At 37.2% G+C, this 20,687-nt stretch overlaps 3 protein-coding genes across 7 annotated transcripts in view; 2 read left to right on the forward strand and 1 right to left on the reverse strand.

Annotated features, from left to right (window-relative positions):
* GNPTAB (N-acetylglucosamine-1-phosphate transferase subunits alpha and beta) overlaps positions 1-1,337 on the forward strand; it is a 39,499-nt gene extending 38,162 nt beyond the window's left edge. For both annotated transcript variants that reach the window (XM_074539027.1, XM_074539025.1), the window contains one exon: positions 134-1,337. Coding sequence is in view for 1 of the 2 variants with exons in the window: in XM_074539025.1 (XP_074395126.1) it covers positions 134-211 (78 nt within the window). In the remaining variant the exon portion in view is untranslated. The remainder of the gene's footprint in view (positions 1-133) is intronic.
* CHPT1 (choline phosphotransferase 1) overlaps positions 135-20,687 on the reverse strand; it is a 30,362-nt gene continuing 9,809 nt past the window's right edge. The window contains exons 3-9 of one of the 2 annotated variants that reach the window (XM_074539028.1): positions 20,418-20,559; positions 16,941-17,025; positions 15,259-15,390; positions 14,714-14,872; positions 13,900-14,025; positions 13,297-13,407; positions 135-10,153 (exon numbers count right to left, since the gene is read on the reverse strand). In XM_074539028.1, coding sequence (XP_074395129.1) covers positions 10,109-10,153; positions 13,297-13,407; positions 13,900-14,025; positions 14,714-14,872; positions 15,259-15,390; positions 16,941-17,025; positions 20,418-20,559 — 800 coding nt within the window. In that variant the 3' untranslated portion in view covers positions 135-10,108. The remainder of the gene's footprint in view (positions 10,154-13,296; positions 13,408-13,899; positions 14,026-14,713; positions 14,873-15,258; positions 15,391-16,940; positions 17,026-20,417; positions 20,560-20,687) is intronic. The other variant, XM_074539029.1, reaches the window with a different exon arrangement.
* On the forward strand, positions 1,497-17,097 carry SYCP3 (synaptonemal complex protein 3). Of its 3 annotated transcripts, none has more exons than XM_026790775.2 (10): positions 1,497-1,804; positions 3,071-3,107; positions 3,182-3,328; positions 3,908-3,983; positions 4,987-5,021; positions 6,710-6,827; positions 7,732-7,831; positions 8,584-8,682; positions 9,835-9,939; positions 10,074-17,097. In XM_026790775.2, exons 1-10 carry the CDS (start codon positions 1,502-1,504, stop codon positions 10,125-10,127), a joined length of 1,074 nt encoding a protein of 357 aa, XP_026646576.2. In that variant the 5' UTR covers positions 1,497-1,501; the 3' UTR covers positions 10,128-17,097. The 3 variants fall into 3 exon arrangements, with proteins under 3 accessions (XP_026646576.2, XP_026646575.2, XP_074395131.1); XM_026790774.2 differs by having other exon boundaries at positions 3,185-3,328; XM_074539030.1 differs by lacking the exon at positions 3,182-3,328.

A 20,687-nucleotide genomic window follows, 5' to 3' on the forward strand; every position in this document is an offset into this window, starting at 1 on the left:
AAAAAAGTACAGTAGTGAGTATTTACCATGGGTGGTACAGATTTGATAGTGTCTAGGATGAAAACCTGACCAGCTGTGGACCTTTAACCCAGCATAAAATACAATAAAATACTGTATTTTTTTCTCTCCTCAGCTAATTGCACTTAAACGAAAGATTTTTCCAAGGAGAAGGATCCAAAAAGAAGTTGGTCATGAACGAATCAAAGTGTAGAGCTTTATTTTGGAGATCAGTCTACCTCAAGCTGTGATTAAGCATTTTAAATGTCTCTTTCATAAGTGTCTTTTCTGGTTTGCTGTTTAACTGTATTGATATGAAGAAAAAAGAATCATGCACCTACATTTGAATCTCTGCAGTACTCTTCATGATATAAAAGCTGCTGGAGCTGTGACAATGCAAAATAACAACAACAAATAATTGCAGGACACCTGTACATAGGCAGTTTTCAACAGATCTTACTTTGCAACTCTTAGGTCATGGCCATGTTATCCTTTTTTATAAAAAGGGTTACGTAAACAAATGTAACTGCATTTATTGCAGTGGATGTTGCCAACTAGATAAAATGTTGGAAGGAAAAGTTGTTTGGGATCAGCTTAAGAAGTCCTTGATCTTGCATTCCAAAGCATTTTGCAAATTTCTGTCATTGCTGCTTTTTTTAGCCTTCTGGGGAAAATTGAGAATTATGTAACTTGTCCTTTAAATTTGGAATACATTTATAGATGTTGACATTCTTTAAAGCACAGTGACAATTCATCTCTCTATTTGTAGTGTATAATTGCGATTTGAAAGAAAGGTATGCTACTAAAAAATTACACAGTAATAACATCTAATGGTTTATTTGAAAGATGTTTTATATCTGGTGTATTATAGTCCAAAGAATACTCAAAGAAATTGTGTTATTTCTTGGTTTGATTACAAAGAGAGGTTGTAATCAAAGGAAAATGATCAAGGTAAAATATATTACAAGCATTGTAAATCAAAAAGCAAAAGTGCCTCTATATGAATGGGTAAAAAGCTGTTTCAAATTAGAAATGTATGGGGAACAGTGTTTCACTTCATAAACAATATTTGTACTGACATACGAAGCTGTGGTGTTTTTAAATTTCATGGGGTTTGGCCCTGTATTTTGCTGAGATATCAGACTAGTGTGGTTTATGTGGGGAAAGGGTACTGAATCTTTTCAAGCAGAAATTTTTGGTGGTGTATCTTCACTTAATTGTATTAGCAGTATTCAAAACCCATTAATTTTTTGTAATCGGATGATGTACAAAATGTATGTGCGTATGTACTGTAAAATACTTGGCTTGCTTTGAAATTAACTAAAACGTGATGAACCTTTTGTCTGCCGTTTCTGTTTCAAAGACAACGAAAGCTCGCACGTTTTGGCAAATTAGCCAGGAATCTGTATGAATCTTTGCGTGTAATTTTTTTTTTCCCGTTAAGAACCTTGCAGCTTTATTGATTTAATAGTAATTTGAAGCACGGCTCCGTTCTCAAAGCGGGATGAAGCTGTTGAGGAGCGTGAGGCTCCGCGGGCGCTGCCCGGCCCCGCTACTGAGAGCGGCGGCGCCGCGGCCCGGCCGCGCCCATTCCCGCCCTTTCCCGGCCGCGGCGGGCGCTGAGGCGGCGGCGGAGCCCCGGGGGCGCCGTGAGGGCTGCCCGGGACCCTGGGGCTTTGGGACCGGCGGGGCTCCCTTTGGGACCGGCCGGGCTCCCTCTGCTGCTAAGGGAGGTGCGAGCAGCGCTGTCCCTGCCGCCTGTGCGTCCCCTCAGGCTGACGGCCTGAGTCTCCCTCACTGCTCTGAGGTGGGTCCTGGCGGAGAAAAGCCACGCACAAGCACCCGTTTGTTTAATATCTTTTTGGGGCAGGGTGGGGAAAAAAAAAAAAAGTGAGTTTGTCTAAAAATCATTGTTGAAGTATACAGTTGTGGATTGAAGATACTCGGATCGGCTAAAATAGGTACCTACACCGGAGGGGTGGGGGCTTCTTGGGCTTTGTGAGGTGGCGGGATTGTTTTACACCTGGCTGAGGGGGACTGAGAAGTTTTGCTTTGTAAACTGATTTTTAATACAATCAAACTGATTTTTAATACAAAGAAAAGTGTCTGTATGTCAGATAAAATAGATGCTTGCAGTTTAAAGTGCCTCAGCAGCACAGGGACAGGCACAGCTAGACATCATGGCCCAGCACTCTCCTCCTTTACGTCATGTCCTCAACAGTCAGTAGTCGAAAAGCAGATTAAGTCTTGGCAATTTTTTCTCATTTGGGGATAATTCTAATGCAAAGGCTTTTGATTTTACAGTCTTTTCCAATAAAGAGGCCTGTTTTCCAAGACACTTGTAAAATTTAAAATTTTACATACTACATAGAGAAGTATCAACCTCAGAAAAAGCTCGGTATTAAAAAGTACTCTTTCCTTAGCATAGTGTGGCCATGTTTGTACAGATCCATGGAATCTGGAATTAAAAAACATTTTCACAGCTATTGACAAATAACTAAAAATTAAAAAAAAACAACAAAAACAGAAATAGGAAACTGAGGTGTGTGAGAGAGTTGATAAATCTACTAAAGTAGATTAAATAGATTAAATTTACTAAAGTTAATAAATGAATAACTTTCTAAGAGGGTAGTCTATGTGTAAAATGTTTGCCAGTGTAGAAATGGCACATTACAGAATGCAAAGGTGTAATAGCTATAAAAGATAAATTGGGACTTGGAAGTTGCTTAGGACTGTAAAAAATGGCATAAGCATATGTATATTTGACTTTACAGTGTGGAATGGCTTGTAGGATCACATTGTTCTTATGGTTTATCATTTCTCTATTTTGGACAGTAGAATATTGGCATAGCTTTTGGGGAATGCAGTACAGGATATGACAAAATGTGTAATAAACCTTATGGATGCTAAGCTGGCAGACATCTTAAGAAAATGGGTATTTTATTCCAGCAGAATCAAGTATGTTCCTAATAGCCCTGCCATTATTTAGCATGTTTTTAAAAGCATCACTGATGGGTAATGCTGTGGAATACCTCAAAACTAAACCAGTTTGACTGCTTGCATATCTTTACAGGTGCAGACTGTTAAAGAGGTACCCATAATAGGTGCAGGTAAGCATGAAAACATATTTATTTTCAATTTATTGTGGAAGAAGTTATGTCACAAATACAATATACTGTTTCAGTAGGGAAAGATCTCACCATGGCACCATCAGGAAGAAAGCATGGAGGAAAGGCTGGTAAACCAGCTCAGGAAGATCAGACCATACCTTCTTTTGACTTTGAGGAGGAAAGAAAAGAACTGAGTGGATCAGAGGAAGATATTAGAGAAGGTGCTTATTTGAAATTTTTAGGACATTTGTAAAATGTGAATTTTATCACATTTGTGATTATGAAAAGAAGGGAAGAACTTCTGAATCAGCCAAGGGCTGAGCACAGTTTACATGGCTTGTAATGCCAAAGACCACCAGGCTCCTACTGTGTAATTTTGATTGGTAATTTTCAAAATAATATAAATATCTATTTGTGATTTTTCTTTTTAAAGGTGCAGAATTACAGCACCTCTTTTACAGTAAATTCAGATTGGACTCTTACAAATTTTTATGTTATTTTTAGCTTTCTGATGATTGCTAAATTGTGAGTTGTGAGTAATGGTGCAGAGAAATTCAAACTATTTGGGCCCAGGGCAGAGAACTCAGAGCAGTGCCAGCTCCAGTCTGGCCTTGCAGAGCAATTCTGCACCATCTGCCAGCTCCAGACTCAGAGGTACAGGAGCTGCCTCTGTTACTGATGGGAACTGACCATGAGACATGGGCAGGGAATTGGCATGACAGAAAAAAATTACACTTTTAATAATGTGAACAACCAACACAAAATGTCTTTTTGTAAATATTTCTATACTCCTCCTTAAGGTGACATACCAGTAATGGACAAGCATGGAAAGAAAAGACCTCTGGTGAATACTCATGTGGTTCCAGATGATGTGGGGTAAGGTTAGATGTTTGGGGGCTTTTTCCAAAATAAGCAGGTCTTAAAAAGATACTAACTTCAGTTATTCACTATGCTTATTTTTGCCTTGTTTGGGTTTGGCTTGGGGTTTTTTTGGTATTTGATTAAAAAAAATCAAGTGACAGATAATATTGTAGTTGTAGGTAAAAAAAATAAAGTATTTCAAAAGAGTAATTCTTCAGTTTCTTTTGAAAATGCAGAAAAAATGGATATATTTGTGTGTTCTTAAATTTGTTTCTTTTAAATATTACTTGTTTAATTGTTGATAATGGCATTAAATCCTATTAATTTTTTTCTTCTCATTTTAGTTGCTTGAAGATATTACCAAAGCTTTAAATGATCCACATATTGAATGAAAAATAAATTTTACAGATAACTCTTAATTTAATATTCATGGAGAGTGAATAAATATGAATCAAATTTAATATTAATGGCCAGTGTAAATGTAATAAAAAAGTACATGCTAAAAGAGTTTTCAAGCAGATTATAACTGTTAGGTTGAAGATACTGTTTTTACTGTATTGTAACAGTGCCTTGCACACTGATTTTACCATCTTAAAGATGCTGCAAAAAAAACCCTGAAATTATTTGCCTTGGGATTTTTTACTGTGCCAGTCATGCTGAGAAGGACTTGTTTTTATTTGGTGTTCCAAATACCCATTTTGTTTTCTTTGTTATAGGGAATAATCAATTTTATTTACTGACTCCCCTTACTAAAGGCATATTAAATGCCTCTTTATATAATAGTGCTTATTTACTGGGGAGTAGCTAACAGATTCTAGCATTTTATTAAAAAAAAGGCAAATTTATCTGAAAAATAAACCTCTCACAGGAGAAGAAAAGGAGTAAAATTATCTTATGGCAGTGGCAGTTCTGTTACTGCTTAGAATAATAGGCATGTGAATAAAATTAGTTCTAAGCATATTCAACAGGTCAAAAGTCAGAAAATGGGCAAATAAAAATCTGAAACACTGTTTTGTAGGGGTGAAGTACAGAATATGTTGGAGAGATTTGGAGGTAAGTACATTTACATTCTAATAAATAAAATATAGTGCCAGAGTTGGCAGTAATAACTCACCATAAAATAACTTTCAAGACTTATGTAAAATGACTAGTCTCTGTAGCACTTTTCAGCATTTCTGAATAAAGCCAGTTTTCAGGAAAAAAAGTTATATCTAGGGAGAGCAAAGGGAAAGAAGAGGAGGGAATATCTGCATATAAATGAGTCACAGCTTTTAAGTGTAGATAATTACAAAGGAAAAGATGCATGAGTGCTTTGGATCATCAATTCTAATTTTAAGATGAAGTTTATAAGTAGTAACTATATTTTAGAGAAAAGGGACAATAGCAGTTTGCTGTTGTTCTCACTCAGTTTTTTGTTACACTGGCATAGAGGATACTGGGGATGGCAAGACTTGAGTGAGAAATAAGAGAAATGTAAATACACTGTTAATATAAGCAGCAAAAGAGAAAACACTGTTCTAATTCTAGCAATTATGGAAGTAGAGTTTAGTTGTGATACAGAATGAGAGAGCACTCTGTAGTTAGCACTTCCAGAAATACAGAGAACAGGGAATTACAGGTAAGAGAATTTCAGCAGTCAGAAGGAATGAGAGTTTCTGGAACAGCCAGATAACAAGGGTCAGTAATGCTGCTCATCCAGTGATGAGCAATTTGTGTGTGTCACTCAGCAGGATTTAGTATTGTTATAATCAGATCCCCAGGTGGCTTTACCTAGTTAAATTACCAGCTGAATTCTAGATAGTGACAGGAAAGAGAAAAAATACTTTTAACATTTGTAGAGAATGAACAATACCCATCACAGAGTAAGCAGACATCAAAAAGCCATGGAAGGAAGGGAAACCATCTTAATGCCAGCATTACACACTCAATAACTGAGTAATACTTTCATTGTATGTAATAAAAGAATCCTGTCCAGAGTCATTACTTGCATGTCAAATTTAAGGTGAAAGAGAAGCTTGAGTAACTCCTTAATCCACAAATTAGAACTTTTGGCTGTCACAAAATTACTAATTTCTTATTACATATTAGAATGGTATTAGACATCTGGCAATTCAGATAAAAGGAGGATTTCAATGCTAAAAAGTTAGGACTGTGTAATTTAAGACTCAAAAAAGGAAAAACAGGAAGGTTGGAAGGAGGGAGAATGAATGGATCAGAGAGAGGATGCTGTGTGCACAAAATAGTGGGTTTGGAATTAGTAGAGACAGATGCCTCAGCAAATTAGAGAAGTTTGACAGATGTTTCCTGAAATCTACAGTGAGAAGGAAGCTAAATTACTGTATTAATCTTAAGCTGTGACTTGATAAATCTCCAAATGTAAACTGAAGTGAAACAAACACAGTAACTTATATTAATACTTAAAAAGTACTGTCTCTCTGAAGTATAAAAATAGTTATTCATTGATTCAGTATGTTCACAGGGATACTAACCACATGCTAACCTTAATTTATTTCTCAAATTCAAGAAATTGGCATATGACTCTGAAACAGGTGTTGGTTAGGGTGTGTGACAGGCATAAAGAAACAGCAGAGCCACCAGCAGGCTGAGGGACATCAGCACATCAGATCCCGCCAGCTTCTTGTTGCTAGAACACACCTCATTTGCTTCTCCAAAGTGTAACTCATCAGCCTTTTTAATGCATTTCCAGTATGCCTAATTTCTAAATATTCTTTGGCTTTCAGCTGACATTAACAAGGCTCTCTTAGCTAAGAGGAAACGATTAGAAATGTACACAAAAGCCTCACTCAAAACCAGTAACCAGAAGATTGAACACGTTTGGAAAATGCAGCAGGAGCAAAGGTGACCTTTCCTCTTGGTTTCCGAGCCTGTAGATTCCCTTCTGGGGGACAGCATGGATAGCTGGTCTGTCACCTGCAATAGCAAGCACTGTATCTAATGTTAAACATCTGCTCAGGGCCTCTGCTGCCCATTGTGTCCCCTTTGTTAATGTGACAGTAATCACTCAGCACATTCTCTTTTGAACAGACAAATTTAGGATTTGGAACTGTGAGAGCAAGGTATATTAAAGAGTAGAGCTTACTTTTATCTTTATGGAAAGTGACCTTTGATGTTAGTATGTATTTTAAAACAATGTTGGAGGGGTTTTCCCCACTTTGGAATTTTCTGTTTCTACCTGAAAGCTGAAAAATGTTCAGTAAAACTTTAATATTACTCTGGTTAAGAAAGTAAATAATTTTCACCTTTCTTAACATTGCTCTCACCTCTTAAGGCATATTTAATTACTACATCTGATAGAGCAAAGTGAAAAAAGAGACAGTTAAAAACTAAAAGTCAGGAATACTTGTAACTGTCTTGGTGTTGTTCTATATTTATTTGTACTTGAAACTTGTATGGACAAAATTTTAAGAAATGAGCTTAACAGTTCTGCAATGTAAACACCTTGTGTTAAAGCAACCACCTGTAACTGAATTAGAAAACATAGTAAATCTCAGAAAACCTGACACTGTTAGGAAGAACAGTTGCTACAATTTCTTTTTAACCAGTACTTTATGGGAGTGCTGCCTCTATAGATATATTCCACATCCACTCAGTGTATGTGTGTGTAGAGTTTTTCAAAACATACAGTATTGAAATGGGGTCAGATGTCAAAGTAGCCTATTTATCTATGCCAGCTTTTATTTTATTCCACATGTATGTTGAACGTGTAGCATTTGTCATACTTACAGACAGTGTCTGTTCACAGGCAGAAGCTCAATCATGAGTTCTCCCAGCAGTTCCTGACTCTGTTTCAGCAGTGGGATGTAGATGTGCAAAAGGCAGAGGAGCAGGAAGAGAAACTAGCAGTGAGTTTCCAGCATTGTGTGAGCTTCACTGTATTTTCCACAAGGAGGGAATATTGTTGTTTCTATACTCAAGAAATGTAAAAACACTTTATGTTGTTTATACATATGATTGTTTAAGTTTGGAAAGAGAGGTGCATTTATAAACTTCATTGCAAGTTTTAAACACTGTTAAGTGATGCCCTATGCCAGCATACAGCTTGAGAAAAGCAAGGACCATTTAAGGAGAAGAAAGACCTGCTGTTTCTCTCCATCCATAGTCTTTGGGTTCAGGGAACAAAGGAATAAAGGAAAGTAGTTGTTTTTGTAGCATACATTCCTTAAAAATATGCCTGTATATAATAAATGTAAGAGAATTTGATCACTCAAAGAGGATAGAAGCTATACAATGGAATGTAATCATGTGCTGTTGCTCTGTACTTCCAACACAATTTGCAAGGTTTGCTTTTCCCTAGGTAGCACATTCCTCTGGGATACCCTAAGAAGCTGTGGGGCATAGTAATCCTCATGGGATTTTACAGGGATAATTCAGGTTGCAAGAGACCTCAGGAGGTGACTTGGGGCTTAATCCAGTCTTCAGTCCTACTTTCATTAATAAAAGCCAGGGTAACTTTTCCAGGCAGAGATCCACATTACAAGGCACAGATTTCCAATAAAGGAAGACTTTCTGATTCTGAAAAATGAAACTGGTGTGCTGTCCAAGCACTCTGCTTAACAACTGATGGAATTATGTTTTTCTTTTGCTTCTGCTTCAGAATATGCTTCGTCAGCAACAAAAGGTTTTTCAACAGGCAAGAATAGTTCAAAGTCAGAGACTGAAGACCATTAAGCAACTCTATGAGCAATTCTTAAAGGTAAATCTTTTTCTTGGAAAGCAGCTGATCCTTATCACTTAAGAAAGCTATATTAATTCAGTGTTTCAAATTTAACAAAGTAGACTAGTCATACTAGACAGCAAGCAAAAAAACTGTTTAGAGTACAACCACACAAAAATTTTACTTTTTTAATTAAAGGCATTCCTCACAAGAGAAAACCTTCTGTGCCTTAATAATTTTCATGACCCTTTGCTGTAATCTATTCTGTATGTTCATGTCTCTCTTGTCCTCAGGAGTCTGAACTGGACCCAGCATTCCAGGTGTGGCTTCACCAACTGCCAGTATACAGGGCAGATTCAAGTCCATCAATTTCTGACAAACCTTAATTTCAGTTCAAGTAATTTCTTAGCTGGTTTTGAAATTTCAGTTATGATAAGCTTGGTGTTTGGTTTGAGTTTTTTCTAAGCCTGGTGGTTCATAAAAATAAATCTGAAATGGAGTAACTCTTAGTTTAAAAAAATCAAAATTTACTGAATATATTACAGAAGCATTATTAAATAATAACTGTTCCAAAATGTCAAAAATGTCTTCATCAAAGAGGAAAAACTGAACAGAAGGTCAAGTATCACTTTGATTTTTCCCCTCAAAAAAGATCAAAAGGTAGAAGTCAAACCTCAAATAAGCTTAAATAAATACAAATTAAGGAAAATGCAACTAGACACATACACAGAGGTAAGTGTAATTGTATGTAAAAAAGGGAAGATAACCAGGGAGTTTTATTTGGCTTATTTGGGGAGAAGTGTGCAAAGAACGCAGTGGGGTTTATACTCCTCACTTCAAGTCCAGCAAGGCTTTCATATTGAACCCCTAAAATTCTTGACTGATGTCTGTTCAATCTCTTCTTATAGAATTTCTATCTTATATGAAATTCAGAAAAAGTAACTCAGACCTCAGAGAGGCTGACTGGAGGGCTCTGTCCTCTTCCCAGGGTACATTCTGTGCAAACAGGAATGCAGACTGGAGTATGAAGTCCTCTATGATTCCTCTGCCAAGTTTGTGACAAACTCATCAATTGTCTGTGATCACTGTAAAAAGTAAATTGTAGTATGAATAATTATTGGTTTGTTTGGTTGTTTTAAATTGACTGCTTGACATTAAGGAGTTCTGAATTAATATTTTCCTTAACTTCAGAGCATGGAAGAGCTGGAGAAGAGCAATGAAAATCTTCTGGCCGGTGCCCAAAATGAACTTCGCAAGGAAATGGCAATGTTGCAGAAGAAGATTATGATGGACACTGTAAGTATCAGACTATGAAGTTAGCTAAATGCAAAAATAGAACATTCAATTAAAAGTCATTTGACATTCATTTAATTCAAAGGAATCATATTGATACAACATTTGTTCAGCATTATCTCCTTTTCTTGTGACAGCAACAGCAGGAGATGGCAACTGTTCGCAAGTCTCTTCAGTCCATGTTATTCTGATGGCTCAGTGGAGGAGCAACTTGTACCTAAGTAACACGATACAAGTACAGGCATTAGAAGGATGTTGAGATTTAAATGTTTCAAGGTTCCTATTAAACTCTTTCCTGGATTGTTCTAATCTTGTCTGTTCAGGTTGTAAGAACATATCTTAGTAAACTTCTGTTACTGGGGGGCAGTATGGACCCCAAACCGTTCACTGTCTGTTCAGTTGATTTTTTACAATTTCATATCCACTTCAAATAGTACTGAACTTTAAATAGTTTCACTTTTTTTATACCAAATTGTAACAAGGGGAAGAATTAATGAAACATGCATTACCCAGATTTTACATAATAACTTGAGGCCTTTAGGTACATTGTGCAAATAGAAGCATTTCTAACAAGCTGCAGATTGTCACAGTTTCAATTAGCCTGCTGATATATTAGCTGTTGTAAAAATTCACAGAGTATGACATAGCTCAGACAGAATTGTTTAATGATGTGCATTATGCTAAATTAAATTAATTTTGTTAACTCTTTTGTTAGTCTAGATGATGCACTATCTCTGTATTAGTATGAGATTTATAAACTGCTGTAATTTGTCCAGAAATTTTTTTTTTTTTTGCGTTAAATGATGAGCTTAATGTATCTGCTCAAGTAACAATATTAAACATTATGCATTTTGGGGTCTGCTTTCTGTAGAACCACTGCTAGAAGAAATTTACCTCATTTATTTAGTACAGGCTATTACAAGCCTTTGAGATGGAATATTATTTTTTGCAATTACAAATGACTAGCAATTAAGGGAGACCTGAGTTTTAAGAGTAAAGCATTTATCTTTCATGTAGCTCATTACAGTCAATAAGTATAAAATAAACAATTGGCTTAGTGCACATGCAGTTTGTTTTTACAGAAAACCATTACACCTGAATATCTACTTTTAAGAATTAGCTAGTTGCCAATATATTTAATGCTTTGATTTAATACAACAGTAGATAAAAAAACCATCCACACACCCACACACACCAAATGTGATGTTGTCACAACAACGTGTTTCAAAACCATATTTTTCTTCTCAGCCTACGAGCATTTTGAGTCATTTGATGGTGGTTCTCCAGGACTGGAAACCACATTAGTGATGGCTAACTTGGAGCAAACATGGGAGTTACACTGCTACACTGATGCATGGGGGATACGGGCCTCTCGTGTAACCAGTAACAATGCTGCTCGGTCATTACTGAGTCTCAGCCCTCTAAGGCCAGTGACAGGAGGCTATGAAACAGGGCACAGGTTCTGCTTCAGATCTTCAACAGGACCTTATTTGTTAGCATTACCTCCTGCTTCTGGTTTTATTTGTTAGTATTGAGTCATGGTTCTGGTTTTCTGAGTGATTTCTGCATTAGTCTCCTATTGTCCCCATACCTCAATCATATCCTCAAAATTACTTATACCTGCTATGCCAGGACAGTTTGGACCACTGTGGAGAACTCAGTAATTTCACTCCTAAGATGTTGCCTGTGTCTTTTCATCAGGAGTTAAATTTGCTTACTGTATTCAGCCAAAGTAAAATGGTCATTACCATCTTCTTTCCTATTTGACCATGGCCTGGGTTCAGGCTAAATTAATGTGCAGATGCTGTGTCATTTCCAGCCTCAAACAGCAGTAGTAGGATTCATTCTGAATTTACATTAGTCACTTTAGTTGTAGTCCTTTGGCAGTAACTGTTACAGTTACAGATCCTCAAAATGATCATTATATTCTTCCTAGGCAGGAGGGTGGTGGATGTATTTTATTTCCTCCAGACCAGCAGATAATACACCACTTTAAAAGTTCCTTGAATGCCTCAGGAACTAATTAGCAGGTAGGAAGCTGCACTGGTAGTATTTTTAAAACAAACCATGGCATTCTTTATTGGACAGTTCAGGAAGGACTTCATTAACTCAGAAGCTCAGGTACATATCAGCAACTGGAAGGAGTAATGCACACTTACATTCAACAGCTTTTTACATAAACCATATTCAAGTAGTACCTCTTCAAAGGAGCTTATGCATGGCATTTGTGTGCAAGTAATCAATTTTTCATTCAGCTTTTCTATAATGGCAACAGCCCTCTTGTTAGATATTTGATGTAAACCAGTGGGTCTGTTCTTAAAGGAAGAAAGAAGCTGATATTGGGCCTGAGTTACTGTGTTGGAGAGTTTTACATTATGGTTCAGTTTTGTGCCCTTTTGTTTGGATAAAGTACAGTAGTAGCTACAAGACAGTAGGATCAATTGTAAGGTAAATGAACACAGGGATAGCACAAGGACCAGAGAGGGAAATACAGAAGGTTGGGCTGCAGGGATGGAGCCACAGGCTTTGGAGTTTATCAATGAACTTTGTCCTTCACTTGCATAGACTCACAGATACAAGTTAGGGTGCCTAAAGTCAGTCCTCTCCTTACACAGCTACCTGTAGTCTAGATAAGGATGAAGTACACTGAGACTGACCTCACTGTGACCACAGAACCAGAAACTGGCCTTGAAGGAAAGTGCAAGCTGAAGTTTCATGTGGTAGCAGTAGGTTATGTACTTAGATACTAGAGAATGCATGAATTCTAAAGGCACTCATAACAGTACTTTGAATCAAAGCAAGTTTTCCTGAGCTGTACCTCCTTTATCTACTGATCCAACAGCTTGTTCCTTAGAAGTGCCAGAGGAGACACTGAGTGATTTTTAGGTCATGGCTGCCTCCTTTTACCAGTCTTAATAATGCAGGATTGAATCCATTGGTACATCTGACAACCGCTTCAGAGCAGTTCTAACAAAACTTTAGAAGCTAATGCTACAAGATTAGACATGAAATTCCTCTTTGAATTCTCACTGGCAGCACCTTGGTTTGCATCTACATTCACCAGAAGAGAAGTACAAAATTAAAGCCACCTAACAGGAAATGGCAACATTTTCAAATGTAGTATTTGTGGTCTGAAACACAGGGAAATACATACTGGTTCAAAAGTACAACAGCATCTGCAGAACTTTGTACCTACTAATTCTAACATCTGGTAATGTCTGAAACACAGTCAACTTTCTCATAAAACTCTTTTCTTCAAAAGCTTTATCTGTCTTCCCAAAAACACAGAGGCTGCTTCATTCCCCTAACTGCTTCTTCTCTTGTCCTTGACCTATTTAATCAGTCATTATGGTTTTGAACCTGCTCAGGAGCTTGATGAGATGAAATTCTGAAGACATGTATATGAAGATGAGCGGCAATCTGTAGGCACACACCACTGGCATATCTCAGCATATCAAACAAGGATATGAACTTCAAAAGAACAAAACAGAACAGGTTAAAAAAAATCCATTTTTAAAAATTGTCCCTACTATAAATATGCTGTACTTTAATTAGAATTTATCCAAGTGACAAGCATAACATAAATACATCATTGTAACATAACAGCTACAGAGTGGTCTAGTTTAGAATTAATAAAACCATCACAAAACCCCACCATCCTAACAGCACTAAACACTTAGAAGATCTGTTAAAAACCATTTGTCTGCAGTTCACAGAATGACTTTAAAAATCCACATGGACTAAAGCATAATTTCAGGAGAGATTTATAAATTTACTTTCATTTCTCTGTTCCAAGGAAAGCAAGACAGTCAGCTCCCAAAAACATATTTACTGGGTACCCAGAATTCCCTCTGCAGTGACAGCAGCAATATGAGCAAGTCAGAAATGGCAGAGCAGAATGACAGGGACAATCTCAATCCATTCCTTAAAGCATGGTCCAAACAGAAAATATAAAACACTTACCAATGCTATCCACAAAACAATATATTCATCAATGAAACTGTTGAAGTACTGGTCCAAAAACAGAAGTCCTGGCCCAATAAATGCAGAGTCCTGAAGACAAATTTCACTTTTTGTCATGTGAGCCACCTGTTTGAAAAAAAGAAAAAAAATTAAAGAGTGCATCCCTGCAAGATTAGTGTAACTACCAGCAAACAGGCATCACAGTCTTGCCCAGCAATGTCCTCTTGGAAGCTACATCTATACCCATGCAATTCAGCTATCTGCAGGGGCTCCCCACTCTCTAGTTTTCCAGCACTGTATTCAAACTGTAAGACTATGCAAGTGTATTACTGAAAAAGCATCTGGCTGGATTACTAATGTTGGTAAATTTGTCGTAAGGCAACTTTTAAAAATCCATTGAGGAGTGTTTTATGTACAAAAAAGACAGTCTGAAAAGAGAGAATGGAAACAGAAATGTTTCTTCATTTTAATGATCACAGTAAATTCTTATTTCAGATAATTAAAGGAGAAGCCACAGCACTATTAGTAAGCCTTAAAGAGACCAGAGTTAGGATGTTAACAACAGACAGTAAGAGCATTTCTAGGAGTAAGTTAAACAAAACTGGAAGTCCTAACCAGTCCACTCACAGCAAATACATGTTTTCATCAGTGTCACATATAATCTCTCAGTAGAACCCTGAGTCCAGTTCAGTGTCTTGATCACAATGAATCTGGTAATACTGGAGCAAAGCAAAATGGGAAAACTGTTCCCCCTGATCCAGTAAGTGTTTAGCCAAGAACCAGGTTAGTTTTAGGAGGTTTAGGACTGACTTACCACCAACTTCTGTGAGATTTTGGCATTCACAAGCCCAAATGTCAAGACATACAGGCAAGAATGTTTTTCAAACAGCTGAGTTGTAGACTTTTTATAAATTGTAGTGGCCAGTGTGATAAGCAGTCCAATGTGCAGGGCTGGTGAAAGAACACTTGTTCCCTAAGATATAAAGGCATGGAAAATCTGTTTTACACTTCAGTCACATGATAAAGTCCAAGTTTTATACATATTTCAAATCCCATTAAACAAAACCAGAGTTGCCAAAACTTGTCAAAATCCATTAGTAGTATGTCACTTCTCTTAGTACCCTTTGCAGTACCCTTTGACCACTAATCAATTTTTTAGGAAAATTCACTGCTGGTTCCCATGACAGAAGAAATCCACAAACAGGCAGATGATGAACTTTGCTTTTGTGAGCCATATAACACTCACATGCCTGTCTGCTTAAAAGCTTAAACAAATAGAGCCCTTATGGATCACCTGAAACATAATAAATTATGGGCATAAATTATTCAAACTTCAATTGAATTTTTAGAGCAACTTACTGCTATTGTAGATCCATTCTTTCCAACCCCTCCACCAAAAATGACACGGAAGTAATTGAAAAAAGAAAGTGCTGTTCCACACAGGATGCCAATAACTGCAAAGAACTTCAGCTCTAAGCCCAGCAAAGGGACCTTAGCAGAACACAAAAGAAACGAAACCAAAACAAACAAAGAACAAACAAAGCACAACAAAACAAGAGAAATATTAAAAGTTAAGCACACAACACCTTTTTTAAGGAGTGATTAAAGCAGTCAATCTTACCTACTAAATGTTTTATTTGAATCCTCACTTTCCTAGGAACAAGCTCAGGACAACAGTGTTTAAAATTTGCTTCATTACTAAGAAAATAAGAAGTATCTTTTGTAATGCTTAAACTCCACTACTGAGTACCTAAATTCTGTTCTTGAAATTCAGCTAGATCTTAATCTGCTCCTCCTTAATATATTCTTCAAATACTTTCACCACACAAGCAAAAACATGACAGACTACTGCCATCAATCACCATGATATGGGAGCAGGAAGAGGGATAGTTCCTTCTATTCCACTGGATAAAACAACACTGATCCACAGGAAAAACAAACACCATCTGCCTGCTGTGTGTTTTGGCATATTATTTGTATGCTGTATCTTTGCATATCATGGGACTATAACGAAAAGTCTCCAGATACAAATGTGAATTAAACAGTTACCTTTTGGAATCAATTGCAGTGTCAAGGAAACTTCCAAAGGCAGCAGAAGATTTTAAAAAGAAGTAATAAATGGAAACTGTTTACTACATTTTTTGAATATATAGTTTTTTTGTGATACAGCATAACTGCAACAGATTCTAATAGCGAGGAAAAAGTTAATCATAATTTAAGTTTATTGCACCTACTTTGTTTTCCAACATGAAGACAAGCTTTTTGAAAATAGAAAAAAAGGCTGGGAAAAGGAAACTAAGTTCAGCTAAACATTCCTTAATTGCTGAGTAAACTTTTGAACTAGTTTTCATTTCTATTGGTTATCAATATTACAGAAAAGTAAGTCTCAGCTCTTTGCACTATAACCAATCAGAACTATAAATTTCTGAGTAAAAGCCCTAGAAAGCTGAAGATCTTTTGATACTGTCCAATAAAGTGCATCTTTTAAGATCAGAATAAGAGCCATAGATACAGAAAAGTTTTGGCATAGAAACCAATTCTTTAACTATAAATATCTACATTTACATGGCTGTGACGTAATTCTTAAAAATCAATACAAATATGGATAACTTAACCAAAACCCCCTGGCTTCATCCCACAGTTTCATTAAATTGAAGCATCTAATCCTTAATTTTAAGATAAATTGTTTAACTGAAATGTATGCCTTACAATAAAATATACAAAATATATAAAACCAGAAAGGAACCCATTTGCTAAAGCTTAAGTATGTGTGGAGTACTAGCTCCAGATCAGAAGTTTCTATGTGGCAGATGGGGTCTTTTTTCCTCTGTATAGCTATAAATCTGTGCACAGGAAGTCACACCAACAGATCTAAGTTAACTATGGCATTAAAATAACCTACACTTATACAATACGCTAAAACAACATTACACAACTGGAAGGTGTTGATAGTACTTGCACAGAGCAGCTTCAAATACCACAGGAACTGTGGACACCTGACAAGAAACTCAGCAGGAACTCTGAGCACTTAACAGACTCACCTTATAGTCCCATAATCCTGTTCCTCCATAAGCAGTTATCAAGAGCAGCATTGCTATGGTGATCTGAACTTCAGTTACATCAATTCTGGGAAAGAGAAAAAAAAAGAGATTTAGTTCAAGGACTTTTTGCTCTAAGTGTAAAGCGTGTGTGGAGGGAGGGGGAAATAAAACCCCCAGTAACTACTTCAAATTATATAAATATATACAGAATATTACTTTCCTTGACTGAGAAAACTACACTATATGAGGACACACATCTCTGGCTAAGATTTAAAATGAAAGCTATCGTCCTTTTTTTGAAGCAAGCTAGATATAATTTTGAAAGGGGGACACTTTAATGAATACACCGTTAACTACTGGAGAATTCTGTACAAATTTACAGACTTGTTGATGTGTAAGTGTCAAATCAAGGTTTAAGGTAAGCTCATAGTAAAAGCAATCAAACATTTCCATTAAAAGCACAGCAAATAAAAGCAGACACTATAACGAGCAGGCTGGGAAAGAAGGGATTTCTTTAAGCTTCATATCATGAAAACTTGACAGATATAGCCTGGAAAACAAGGGAGGACTGAGTTAGTGGATAGGTAAGCATTTGCCATATTTCTGAGAACATGTAATTGCTATCTTACTTTCCTCCATAAAAGCTGTTTTAGGAAATGTGACCTTGTATGCTCTATGAAGTCCAGACTCCATATTTCACCTTTTTTTGTTCTAAGACAAGACAGACATATAAAGATAAAATCTTTAGTTTTGTATTTATTTGATGAAAGCTCACATGAAGCCAAGGCTCAAGAAAAAAAAACAGTACTTTTAAAGCTTTAACATAAATAATTAAAATAATGACCAAAAAAAAGTGCATATCAAAGGTACCTTTTATGGTACCAAAAGTTTTGAGACAGTTATCTTCATACTAAAGTTACCAGCAAACACTGATAATGAATGTTCAAGATTGCCTTTAGCAGTTGGAATAAATTTGCTCTTTGGAGGTATTTATGGCCAATGTGTATTGCTACTTACTTAGCACATGACCTCTCTGCACAGGAAGCAGTGGGTGTTTAGAAGATAACAATCATCTTTTAGGTAATGGAAAACATTTATCTGAACTTGATAATCTCAGTTAAAACTCTCTTCTTTCATCAGAAAGACGGTGATAAAATATGCCAAATTTCATCACAATCTTGTGACTCTTAGAGATTCCAGAGTTTAAACTACGGTTAGATGACAAGCTGAGGTGCTTTAAAGCCAAGAGCATGGGGAGTCCTCCTCTCCCAAAGGTGTTGTATTCCCTCAGTTTATTTGCTGCAGTGCTCACTGGACTGTCAGGTGAACTAGTCCAGCCTGCCAGTGCAGTGTAGCCTTTTCACCTTCTGCCCATTTCATGAAGTGGCTTGAGGTCCAGTGACAGAGTGTCACAGGACAGGGGGCTGGGAGTGGGCTCTTCCTTCTCTGCCAGGGATGAAGTGTTACATCCACCCTGCCATTGCTGAACTTGCTGCTTACCTTATGCAAAAGCACCATGTGCAAGTGTTCAGAGGTTGCACTCTGTACTATTAACACCACTATTTCTAATCTGCATTTCCTTTGTTGCTGCTGGTGAGGGGAGGAGGCTCAAACTTGAAGTTGTGCCAAAATTTAATACTTAATTTCAGAGTGGCTTACACTGTGGGTGGCAATAGAACCCAAATCAGAGCCCAAAGACTTTACTCAGACACCTGACAGTGTCACATTATTCAGCTCTCTGATCCTTCCTGGCCATCACCACTGGGAATCTCATTTGTGATTTATTTCTAAAATTTAGTGCTTCTAAGTGAGAAATAGAATCAATGAAAACTTCCATCCATCTTATTATGTACCATCATATTTAGAGCACTACACTAATGCCTTCTTAACACCTCTGTGTTTAAGAGAAACAAAACTGGGAGCCTTGAAAAAAAAAAGTGACCTGTTTTCACTGGACAGAAATAAGTTATCTCATGGAAAAGTTGTGTCTGTTTAACTTTGAACAGTAACCATGAAACCCCAGGCCATTCTGGGCTGTTTGTACACATCATTATGTTGAAGTAGAAGTCACCAAGTTTTTAACAAAATCTTTATGTGGTAAAGACTTCACTGCCTTCCCCATGTGGCGAAATAATTCTCATGCTTTTTGCAAGAATAAAAGGTACAGAAAAGCAGTCATGTCTGCAGAAGGCCAGAGCTCATGGCCTAGTCCACCTCCCTTCAGAGCAGCTTCCTGTCCTGGACAGAAGGTATCCTATTTCAACCATCACTGTGAAGCCCCTATTTTTGTTTACAGCACAAGATGTCCTTTAAAAACAATAGGATGTGTAGGCAGGCAGAAGAATTACAGTGGTAGATGTAATAATGTGGTAAAATGCATTACCAGCAAACCAAAAAGAGCTCTTATCAATATGACAGAGACAGCTGCATTTGATGCAATGTGCAGGGATAGCTGGTCACCAGCCTGTGTGCCTGCTGATTGGCTAAGGCACCTCTTGCAGAGCAGAGCTAAGCAGGACTATGTACAGGTGATTTAGCAAGTGACTGGCATTAGCAGGACACCCTTCATGTATCCCTTATTTTCAGTTCTGCTGCCACAGAAGTCTCAGACTTTTCCTCTTTTCAGAAATAATTACATGAAAGCAAAGCTCATTCCTTAAAACCAGCAAAAGGCCATGGTCAGGCCCTACCCCAAGTATAGGAGGGTGCAGCAATCCCTGCATTATTAGCAGTTAAACTGAAATTATTATCTTCTACATTAATGTCATGACTTCTCCTCCTATGCTGGAGTGAAACAGATAACATTTCTATGAAGTCATGAACAGCATCACAGCAGTCTCTAGAACTGACCAAACACAAAACCTAAAGGATATCAAAGCCAGTGTGAGCCAGATTTTAAAAAGGCTCTCACATAGATGTAGGGTAATTCTTCAAGCATTGCCACAGATCCGTGGAACTCCTTGAGGATGCTATGAGAAAGAGTTCATTCCAAGGAAGACTGAAAATGCCTATGAAAGGGAAACCCATTAGCAGGAGAATTTCTCCAAAATGCATGTGGTTTAGAGTTCCCTGGGGCTGAAACTGTTCTAGCTGGGAGATTACAAAGGGAGGTACCCAAATGCTTGCTCTGTCCCTACTCCTACACAGGGCACTTGTCTGCAATGTAAACAAGACCTCTGGCCTGAGCCTGCACAGTGCTTGTATGGGTTCTGGCAACAAATCTGCAGAAAAAAGAGCCAAATGCATGCAAACAAAGCATATGGAGCTAAAATCAGCTGTTAAAAGAACAGCAGAGTTCAGTATTATACAGAGATTCAACTTCTTGTCAGGTAAAACACAAGTCTGCTGGATTGGAAGGGAGATGAGAAAGAAGATAAGAAAAAGAGAAAGCAGGGAATAAAGTAGGAAGAAACTGAAATCAAGGAGCTAGCAGTCTCAGACATTAAGCCAGATGTAGTTCTAATGATACCTACTTACTTTCCAAACCTTAGTATGCCTGATACGTATGTCTGCCAGTGAGCAGAATAGAACATGAACAGTCCCACAAAACAACAGAAAAACAACCAGTCAGGATTTGATCCTAGTCGGATCGCTATGCAGGATCCAAGGACAACAAATACTGAAAAGCAGAAATGAATATGTTAATCATATATCCTCTTTGCTTGAAGTTAAGAGAAATTAATTATATAAATAAATAAAAATACAAGACATTTTACATCATTCTAACAAAGTAATGCTATGACTGAT

The sequence above is a fragment of the Zonotrichia albicollis genome, chromosome 4 (assembly GCF_047830755.1).
Source record: "Zonotrichia albicollis isolate bZonAlb1 chromosome 4, bZonAlb1.hap1, whole genome shotgun sequence".
Taxonomy (NCBI): domain Eukaryota; kingdom Metazoa; phylum Chordata; class Aves; order Passeriformes; family Passerellidae; genus Zonotrichia; species Zonotrichia albicollis.

Bases quoted from the DNA above. Each gene is read 5' to 3' on its own strand.
- SYCP3 (XM_026790775.2), top strand. From the start codon at position 1,502: ATGAAGCTGTTGAGGAGCGTGAGGCTCCGCGGGCGCTGCCCGGCCCCG. The intron at 1,805-3,070 runs GTGGGTCCTGGC...ATATCTTTACAG, and splicing joins GTCTCCCTCACTGCTCTGAG to GTGCAGACTGTTAAAGAGGT. The intron at 3,984-4,986 runs GTAAGGTTAGAT...ACTGTTTTGTAG, and splicing joins GTGGTTCCAGATGATGTGGG to GGGTGAAGTACAGAATATGT.